Source organism: Chaetura pelagica, unplaced genomic scaffold (assembly GCF_000747805.2).
Source record: "Chaetura pelagica isolate M959 unplaced genomic scaffold, ChaPel_1.0 scaffold189, whole genome shotgun sequence".
Classification (NCBI taxonomy): domain Eukaryota; kingdom Metazoa; phylum Chordata; class Aves; order Apodiformes; family Apodidae; genus Chaetura; species Chaetura pelagica.
In genome coordinates, this window is record NW_009970716.1 from 4,603,981 (window position 1) to 4,615,196 (window position 11,216).

General features: G+C 35.9%; 1 protein-coding gene across 1 annotated transcript in view; it reads left to right on the forward strand.

Annotated features, from left to right (window-relative positions):
• ARAP2 (ArfGAP with RhoGAP domain, ankyrin repeat and PH domain 2) overlaps positions 1–10,743 on the forward strand; it is a 114,626-nt gene extending 103,883 nt beyond the window's left edge. Inside the window, exons 31-32 of the mRNA XM_010006130.1 lie at positions 5,774–5,905; positions 10,390–10,743. Of these exons, the coding sequence (XP_010004432.1) occupies positions 5,774–5,905; positions 10,390–10,743 (486 nt within the window). The remainder of the gene's footprint in view (positions 1–5,773; positions 5,906–10,389) is intronic.
• Positions 10,744–11,216: the final 473 nt, after the last annotated feature.

An 11,216-nucleotide genomic window follows, 5' to 3' on the forward strand; every position in this document is an offset into this window, starting at 1 on the left:
ACTTTCTGCACTGAAAACAAGACTAGACAGCTTTAATTAATATGTACAAATATATACAAGTATGTGCAGGAATGTGCAAAACCCTATTCCCTCCGCCTACCCCCCGGCAACTCCCACAGCACTCCTCTTAGCTGTGAGCATTTCTGAAGTCCCAAACTGCTGCTAGAGAGAGCAGAAGAGCAGGAGCTGAGGGCAGAGTTATGAGTGTCAGGGATGCATGGGCCTGGGGATCAGTCAAGAGATGGATAGACAGAGTCCTCCCCAGATGCCAACCATTGACAGAAGAAAAAGGAAGAGAAAAAGGGTCCTGACTTCCATGACCCTGAATTTATACCGAGTGCCATGTAAATATATAGATGGAATAATTTGTTTCACCAGTTTTGCCATCTGTCTAGTCTGCTCCTCCCCATGGGAGGGCTGTAGATATGACTCCTCTGCTCTTTCAGTGTCCAAAACAGTAGATTCAACAAGTGGGTCAAAGCATCCTTGATCCCTTAGCAGTAACTATAAACATTTGGACCTTGCTGGAAAACTTGCTGCTACTTTCAGCAAGTGTGCTGCTTAAAAGAGAGTTCACTGAAGGAAGAAAAAAAAAAACAAAAACACAAGAGTAAAAAGAAAGTTGGCCTCATCCTGCCTCGAACCAGGACAATGTGAATCCTTGTAAAAAGGCAGTTTCCGTCTTCCCGGTAGCCACCCTTAAGTGCTCGAACATGACAATAAGGTCTCCCCTAAGCGTTCTTTTCTCCAGAAAACCCAATTCTCTCAGCCTTTCCTCGTATGGCAGCCTTCCCAGTCCTTTGATCAGTTTGTGGCCCCTTTTTTGACTCTCTCCAGCCTGTCAGCACCTTTTTTTGCATAGCAGGGACAAGAACAAATAGACTTGCTGTGCCATTAAAGTTTCTGGAACACTCCAGTTAATAAAACTGCAAAAGAAATATGGTCTTAGTCTATGAAGACCATTATTTGATTGTGTGTACATTTGAGTGCCATGTAACACATCCTTGCAAATGGACTTTAATGTTTACATGGGAGAAAGTAGGACTAAGAGAGAGGAGAAGAGTTCAACCTGGCAAGAGACTGGAATATAGTTTAGAGTTTTAAAATTTTCTTGTATTTATGGTAGATTTTTATTGCCTTTCTCATGATGTTCAATGAAATTTGGGGATTATCACTGTGAATAAATATCACTAGATTTAGGATTACCTGTGAGCTTTAAGTATTAAATAAAAGTGGACAAGACACAATACTGTTGCAATACAAACTTAGAGGCTTTCTAAAACAAAATCTGATCTTCATAGACAGTAGTGCTAGGATTAAAATACATGCCCGGTAAGTAAGTCTTCCAAATTTTTTTTTTGTCTTGTCCAGCTCTCTTTACTAAAGTAACTATTGTAGTTTCTATGGAAACAGACACCAGTCCTGGCATACATCTCATGGGCATAACAAGAGTGGTGTCACAACAAATAGGCTCAGAGGTTATTGATACAGGCTACTTAGGAATAACTCATACAAGCTTGGTAACTGTTGAAGTCCTTTTGACATAAAATCACAAGAAGGGCAGCCTATTAGGATTCTGCTCAGGTAGCATGCTGTGCTGCTTAAAAGAGAGTTCACTGAAGGAAGAAAAAAAAAAACAAAAAAACAAGAGTAAAAAGAAAGTTGGCCTCATCCTGCCTCGAACCAGGACAATGTGAATCCTTGTAAAAAGGCAGTTTCCGTCTTCCCGGTAGCCACCCTTAAGTGCTCGAACATGACAATAAGGTCTCCCCTAAGCGTTCTTTTCTCCAGAAAACCCAATTCTCTCAGCCTTTCCTCGTATGGCAGCCTTCCCAGTCCTTTGATCAGTTTGTGGCCCCTTTTTTGACTCTCTCCAGCCTGTCAGCACCTTTTTTTGCATAGCAGGGACAAGAACAAATAGACTTGCTGTGCCATTAAAGTTTCTGGAACACTCCAGTTAATAAAACTGCAAAAGAAATATGGTCTTAGTCTATGAAGACCATTATTTGATTGTGTGTACATTTGAGTGCCATGTAACACATCCTTGCAAATGGACTTTAATGTTTACATGGGAGAAAGTAGGACTAAGAGAGAGGAGAAGAGTTCAACCTGGCAAGAGACTGGAATATAGTTTAGAGTTTTAAAATTTTCTTGTATTTATGGTAGATTTTTATTGCCTTTCTCATGATGTTCAATGAAATTTGGGGATTATCACTGTGAATAAATATCACTAGATTTAGGATTACCTGTGAGCTTTAAGTATTAAATAAAAGTGGACAAGACACAATACTGTTGCAATACAAACTTAGAGGCTTTCTAAAACAAAATCTGATCTTCATAGACAGTAGTGCTAGGATTAAAATACATGCCCGGTAAGTAAGTCTTCCAAATTTTTTTTTTGTCTTGTCCAGCTCTCTTTACTAAAGTAACTATTGTAGTTTCTATGGAAACAGACACCAGTCCTGGCATACATCTCATGGGCATAACAAGAGTGGTGTCACAACAAATAGGCTCAGAGGTTATTGATACAGGCTACTTAGGAATAACTCATACAAGCTTGGTAACTGTTGAAGTCCTTTTGACATAAAATCACAAGAAGGGCAGCCTATTAGGATTCTGCTCAGGTAGCATGCTATGTAGAAAGTTCCTCTGACAGTACAGATAAAAAGCAGAGAGACACTGCTCAAGGTGCCAGGATATTTTTTCTAACAAAAAAAAAAAAAATTATTTCAAGTGCATTTTTTAAAATTGCTATGAATTAATACTACCATTAGTTTTTTTAAACTTTTATTCCAAAGAATGAGCAGCACAATAAATTATCAATACTAATGAGCTACACAGGAAGTGTTTTTTGGTTTTGTTTTAGGTTGAGTTTTTTTGGTGGGGTTTGGGTTTTTTAATCAGCTTTCTATAAATTAGTAAAATCAGTCTTTCAATTGCATGAGAAATCAAATGCTAACAATGTAGATTTGATGTATTGTTGTTCTTGCACTCTATAGCTTTAAATATAATCCTCAGTAAAAATCTCCTTGAGAATGCAATGGCTCATGTTGCTAAGGCTTGTGATAAGATCTCCAAATGATTTGTAGCATGCAGCAGCAGACAATTATTATCGCATTATCCCATTTCTAAACCAGAAAACTGTAAATGTCAAATGAGGTTATTTCTAGTTAGACTTTTCAAATTCTTTACAGAAGATAGCTTGTATTTTTCCTAATCTGTTATCACAGTATTTGAACACCTTTATGTTAGGAAATCAGCAGGCAGCACATTTTATTTGTCAGTGGAATAGTTTAGAGTACAAATGGAAAAATACTATAAAGTAGGTTTTGAAGTTTTGAGGCATTGACATCTAATGATCCAGTGCAATAAGGAGGGAAATAAATCTATGATGCTGTGCCCCTCAGTGCTGCAGCATAATAAGACTTTATTGATAATTCATATCTGTAAGATAGTAATACCACGGTTATCCTTTTTTTTTCCCCATTTTCTGGTAATACCTATTCCTGTAGTATAAATAGTACAGAAAATATAAATAACAAAGTGGTAGGTACCATGGTAATATAGTAAGAAGAATACTTTTGATACAGAAAGTCATTAGCCCAGAGGTTATTAATCTTGAACTTCAAGCTGGTAAATACTAAGAGGATTTGAAGGAAGACCATTGTTCATTTCAGTTCTATGCAAGATCATCCTGAGAAGTATGGCTGAAACTTAAATTTTTTATTAAGGTAGTTTTGTACAAATTCACTTAATACCATACGTGGCATACAGTTGGAAGTAATTAATTGATACAAAGTTGGACATAATAATATTCTTCAAGTTTCATTGCCTTTTGATCAACCAAAAAGAGGCACATTATATTACCATGAGGTGCAGTTTAGCAGATAGGGCAAAACTATGAATAAATACATTTATTATGTGGCCTAATATGTTGCTAGTATTTCTGATGTATTTTCTCAGAGTTTTATTTTAAGAAATATTAGAGACACAAAAGGGAAATCAGGCTGCTTAACTGACAGGGATAGTTTCATTAAGCTTGCTGAGAATTAAGGGAGGCAGTTTCCTTCAGAGGCTGGCTTAAGTTTCTCAGTCACTTTTTGAATTGCATCTGTTTCTTGTATCTTTGTTCACAATAAACTGATTCTGGTTGTCAAGACTTGTTCTTTCAGATAATATCTTCTCAGTGTTTCATAGGATGAAATTGTTCTTAATGTTAACTGCAGAGAACTCTTATAACGGACTTATACATCACCCTCACAGCAACACATACGAGATTTTTTTACTCCATAAAGATGTACATGTATAAAATACTTGTTCCAAATTTGGAACTAGGGCTTCTGATTTCTGGACTGCTATTCTACATCAACAATTACTGATTCTATTGGCTTCTTAATAGTAATGCTGTTCTTACTTGAAGACTAACTGCGAGTATGATGATCACAGCACCAAAATTGGAATTTTGTATACCGTCTTGAAGAGACTTCTTACTTCATGGATTTGGAAGATTGAATACCATTTTAAAAAAATAAAGGACACTGAAGATCCACATACCTGTGAAAAGAGATGCATTACAGATTTGGACAGTGTCACAAATCTGTTTAGGTTGGAAGGCACCTCTGGGGATCATCTAGTCTACACCATTTGTTCAAAGCAGGGTCAGCTAGAACAGGTTGCTCAGGGATGTGCCCAGTTGAATAACTCAAGACTCCACAGCATCTCAGGGCAGTTTGTTCCAGTGTCCAACCACTCTCACAATAAAAGTCATTTTTTTCTTATATTCAGACAGACTTCCTTTTTTCCTGTTTATTATACCTAATGCCTTGGATTAGTATTGTGCCACTATTTACTTGAAGTATTCTTAGCTTTCATCAGGGTCACTTGGCAGTTCTGGCTTGCCCGTTTCCTTTTTCACTTGGGCTAGTTTAGTTTCATGTACTCATCTCCAAGCTTTAGAAACTTGGCTTCTGTAGAGCTCATATGACTTTGATTCACGTGCTTAAATTTCCACATGTGAAATTTCTACATGATCTGCTAATCAGTTTATTATAGACCTCTTACATTTTGTAACAATTTATTTGCAATACACATTTTTGCATATACCCTTAAGTAATTCATGATTATTTTTTTCTTCCCTTCTTTTCCCAGTATTTTTTTTTTCACTCAGAATGAAGCAGCATACTTTGGAGTTCTCCCCAAAACTGGCTTGCTTGAGTAGAGCTAAAGGAAAGAAGCCAGATTTACTTGTAGATTGTGGGTTTGGATCATTCAGAATGTCAAGGCATTTCCTTTTTGATAATGCCTATTGTTGTAGGTTAAGCAATTGTTTTTCTTCTAAATTATTAATATAAAATTTTAAACACTTGTTTGCAAATTGAAGTTATTTCAGAAGCTTTTGTTGGGACTCCTGAAAGCATGCTTATGTGAAATTGTGAAATTGTTCAAATGTCAATGTGTGTGTCTTGTTTCATGACATTTTCATGATATTTTCTATAATTATATTATCTTCTTCTATATTATATAATACGGAGGGAAGATGTCTGATACATTATAATTACATAGAGACATTTTGGTTCTGTTCACTCAGTATTGCGCAGCAGTTACAAACTATTAACGTAATTTCAAGCATCATAATATTTTCCCCCCTTCTCCCACAAGAGAAGGGCATGTTGTTGTGCAGTAGATGGCTTTATGCAACAGAGTCTTACATACAAAAGAATGTTGTGTATTTATGACGTTGCACACCAAAAGTAAGGATTATTTTGTTCCTCAGTATGCAGATATATGGCCACCTGCTGGAAAAGCGAGAAAACAGTCTGTAACTAAAAGTCCGAAGATAGGAGGCTTACCTCTAATTCCCATTCAACAGGAGAACAACACTTGTAAAATCAGAGGGAGTACAGAAGTAAGTGGAGTTTAAATTTGGTGTAGAACTTCTAACTACTATGCTGTATTTCTAAATAGTTCAGTAATTATGAACTCTCTAGAGATGGGTAAATTAAAAATGTAGAAGCTCTTATAATCCATGTCCTTTTCATTGTTTTGTTGAACAAGGAACAATTAGGACAATTTAATATGAAAAAACATTGAGACCTAAACTCATGTCACCTCTTTGGCTGTTCAGCAAATCAATAGAGGATTTTTATTTGTGTTTGGGTTTTTTGAGCAATGATTAAAATAAAATAGGACTTTTACCTGTAAATGTACCTTTTTAAAATACCTGCTCTGTGCATGTAGTGGAAAAGCTCAGATGGCACTAACTCTGATACTTTTAATTTGTAATATTATTAATCTCAAAGAAGAACAAGAGAGTTTAGTCACAGCCTTTAGCAGAGACTGTGCTGTGTCAGTATTTTACATGCACTAGTGATAGGTTGTCACCGTTTCGCTCCAGCTGGACAACCAATGCTCTCAATGATCTCCCACTCCCACTCAGGTAGGGAAGGAGAGAGAGAAGAAGAGAGAGACTTGGCTGGATTGAAAACTAAACTACACAGCTTTAATTAAACACTAATGATAAAATATATATAAAATTATATACAGATATGTTCAGATATCTGCAAAAGCCTCTCGCTTCCCCCCACCCCCAGCAACTCCCACAGCATCTCCTTAGCTGTGAACAGTCCTGAAAAATCCCGGAGCTGCTGCTGGAGAAAGCGCAGAGTGATGAGGGTCAGGAGAGCTCAAGCCTGGGGTTGATGGTGATGGATGGACAGAGTCCTCCCTGGATGCCGGCCATGGATGGAAGAGAAGGGAAAAAGAGGCAGGAAGGAAGTTGTGTTCTGTGATCTCTGACCTTCCTTTGAGCTTACATAGATATATGGAATTGAATATCTCTGACCAGTTTTGCTGTCTGTCTAATTCAGCCTCCAATAGGGGGTCATAGATGTCCCCGTAGTGTCTGAGCCAGCAGTTACAAAAACATTCTGTTCTTATCAGTCTTAGTTAGAACACACTGTGAGTAGTTAAAAGAAAGCTTGCTGAAGAAAATCAGTAAAAGGAAAATTGGCTTCATCCTGGCCCAAATCAGGACATACATCTCAATTTTGTCATATTAGATTGAGATGGGTTTCTGGTATCCACATAGAGATACTGATGCTTCTGGGAAGAACTTACCATCTTACCTCCAGCTGCGAAGAAGCAGTGGTAATGGAGGCACTGTTCTGCTTGGGAAAAATAGTGGTACTTAATCTGAATGCAACAGATTAGTGTTCTAGGCCGAGAGGTCTATATTGAATGTCATCTTTTATCCCATTATTGGAAGCAATAATTTTATTGTGTGCTAAAAAGATAAATATATAATAAAGTTTGAAAACACTGTATAACTAAAACTCCTTCTAATAACAAAGAAAATCCAAAATTTCCATTATTTCTGCACTTGTTGCATACATAGTGCATTTATAATACGCATATTTATCATCTAGAATAATTTAACTGAAATCGAAATAGTAAAACAAGTATGCGGTATATCTGTACATATACATCAAAATACAGGAAGACTGAGGAATGAGGAAAAACTTTCTTTTTCAAGTCATGGTCAAATACCATACTCACTTATAATGGGTTATATCTGTAAAAATATTTAAAGGAACAGTATGTCACAGGGAGAATGGAGGATACAAATAGCTAGAGTTGCTCCATATGTTTTGCTGGCAATGTGCAGAGATTATGGAGAAATGATATTATTAAGAAATTTGATGTGGCAGTTTTGTTCACACTGCATTTTGATCTGTTATAAGGGAAAATGCTTCTAACTGTAACTGTTAGTTCTCTAATTTGAACAACAGAATTTGGCTCCATCAGTTGAATATTCTCACAGTGCACTGTCTGGGAGTTAGAATTCCTGTACATGCCAAATCTTCTTTAAAAGTTCAAAATGTTGAGTAGTAATCTGTGTTAAGGGGCTACATGCCAATATCCAAGACTGTTTCAGAGAAGAATACAACTTTTTAATTTGATTGCTGTATTTGATCTGTTCCTACTTCCATTACATAAAGGGCTCCCCATCTACGCAGTTTAGCAGGGAGAACTATACTGATAGCAGAAGTGCAGTCTATTTTTCTTTTCAGAAGATGTAACATGATGTAAAAAGTTATGTAAATAGAAGAATGTTACTCCTGACTGAATTTTACTACTAATTCATATACATTGGTTTGCTAAGTACCAGTTAATAGCTTGTGTTACTGTGTTTTCTGAAAGGTACTGTATGACAATTTACATTTCACCTACTGTGTATGTATTATCACAGTTAGTCCTTTTGTTGCCATTCTATTAATTGAGCATGAACTACTGATGGTAATATCACTGTCTTCTTTCATGCAATATTTTTTTTAAATGAAAATAAGTTATTTTAAAAGGAAAACTATAGCTTTTTCAAATATTACCAGAACTCCACACAGTCATGAGTCATCAGGAAGGTTACTCAGTTGTTTTGAGCATTTTTAACTGAATATGACTGTACACATTAAATATTAGCATGCTTCTTGCTGGATTAGGTGATAGCAGGAGGTACAAAACTGACAGCAGTTGTTACTGATGGCAATAGAATTTAAAAGTCTTCAGGCAAGCTAAAATCTGCTCTATAGTATGCAACAGTGGTAATCCATGTAGCAGTATGAGCTCTTGTGTGCATTGTTGTTCTGGGTCTGGATCTTTTTTTTTTTTTTCCACAAAGCATGGCCACTTATTCTTTGTTCGTAATGGGCAGTTTTCATTCTTGGTGAAAGCATGTAGAAATACCGGCCTCCTTAAAAGTGGTACCAATAAAATAACCCCTTTATCTGTTCTTCTGAAAATTGTGATTTATGTAATCCAAATGTTTTTCTTTTCTTATTGAACAGATACTAGTTCAGGTGAAATTTCAAGAGACTGCATAAATTTAGGCCCTGTTTTATACTTTAGATCTTTTCGATGTAAATTCAGGTAATATTTACCATTTTTCTTACTACACAGCAGCTAATCTGCCACATCACTTGTTTTTTGTAATGGGCTTACGTTTGTTGTCCTCGTGAAGAATGAAATGTCAATTTAAAACACAGAAGGCAAATAAGAATGATAGAGGAATTTATTGTATTCTGTCTGCTCAGTTGTTGTGGCAGTAGGCAGATCATTCCTTTTGTGGAAGAACCTTACAGTTCTCAAAGAAAATAAGGTCTTGGAATACTTCTTTCATACATGACATCTTTACTGGCTACTAGATGATACTTGAAGCTGAGGGACACTTTGCTTCTTTCTGTCTTTCCTTTCTGGCACTTCATTTTGGCTTGATTTGTATAGTTATTCATCCACAGCATATGAGCAGCTTGTCTCTTTGAATCTTGATTCCTCATATATGTTAAAGAAAACATAAAAAAATACTCAAACACAATAGAGGAACTAGATTAGATATAGTTACTTGAGTGTTCTAGTTAGTATCAGGCATGTAGTTTAGGAGCAAATCTTCTGTGTTTTGCTTTGCATTGTGGAGTGATTCTGAAGCGTGTGAACTTGGACTGCTTTCAGATGGAACTGAAGTGGAAGATACTCTGTGCAGGAACATATATAATGCACTGCAGCCAGAAATTGGCCTTCTGTCAGTAGGAGAAAGCTACAGCTAGTCCAAAATGTTTGGGTTTTTTTAAAAAGGCATCATCCCTGTTACAATGTTAGTGTGTATGTTGGCTTCTTATCAGTTTTCTTTCACTGTACAGATGTGCTTCTTCCAATGGGCCATGATAGTTGCAAATTTATATGCAGCATTTGATTAACTTTTCATTTCCTACAGTTTAAGAACCTGAAAACGGTTTACCCATATGGAGCAGTTGCATTGCCATCAGTATGTTGTTTTATCTGAGTGCCCAGTATGTTACTTAAAATTGCCAGCTTAGATTTGAAAAAGCAGACAGTCTTCATAATTTAACAAGCATTACAGAACAGCTGCTGAAAATGTTAATCTGATCATGTAAAATTATCTTTTGTATATTCGTGTAGCTCAGTCATTAAGTGATTAAAATTGCAACATTCTCAGTTGTATTTGTTTGATTTAGAGAATTCTGAGCTTTTAAGAGTATATGGATCTGCTGTAAATCTCTAAAAGAGAGCCTGCCCTGGAAGAATGCAAAATCAAATTGTGAATATATGAGAATTAATGTCTTCATTTTCATGGTGCATTCAATGCAAATATTTATGTGATTTTTAAAAGTACCACTAAATCAGAAGATACACTGACTAAAAATGCTTACTAAAGGATAATAGCACAAACAGTGGGAATTCAAAACTATTAATTGTGCTGTCTCAGCTCTTGAGTAAAACTGATTTTTCTTTTAAGCTGTTATGTGAAACTAATGAGCAAAAACTGCAATCTAAATATTATTGAATATTGTGTTAATGATCTTATTTCTCTTTGTTCAGAATATAGAACTGCAATCAGGGAAACAAAAATTTGGGGAGCATCATGAGAATTTCTTTCTAGAAGAAAGAAGAAACTTGAGAGAAAAAGCCTGTATTGTGGCACAATGTTTGGAACGGAAGGAGGAAGAAGTGCGAAATCATGGAAAAACACATCGGAACTTAATCTCTGTTGAGGATGTAGGTGCAGGGATGATTTACCTACACCGAAGACCACATAAGGCATTGAAGAAAAATAAGAACAAAACAAACAAAACTACTTTGGAATTAGATAAGAGATTGCCATCAAATGTGATTGAGGAACTGAATACAGTGCTGAAGAAGAACAGAGTATTTAATGATGAAACCTCTAGCTGATTTCCTGAGCCTGAATTTATATACAAGAGTGTGTATTTTCTGGGTAAAAGTAGTCTTTTTTGATGTGTGTAGTTTGTACAGTGCAGAGAAAATGTAATTTGTTTAGATGTGGCTGTTTATTTTGTATTTGCATAATCAGCATAATTTAAGATTGAACTGAGAGAACTGGTTCTGTAAAACTCCTGAAATTTGCGAGTTTTTCTGTTCAGTACAATGACACCAGGATTTTGTCTGTTCTTTTTAGTTGCAGATTTTTTTAATAATGCTACACAGTATGAAAAACTAGAGCTGTGTTTATATTCTGAACTACCTGGATTATAAGTACGAGAGAGATATATTTGGAAGGAAGGCAATACATACACTGATATTTGTACTATTGGCCTGCAATATTTGTATTTTTCTAACACTATAAAAATGAGTAACATCTGCTTTGAAAAGTGATTTTTGCTTTTTTTTTTTTTTTTTTTTTTTTT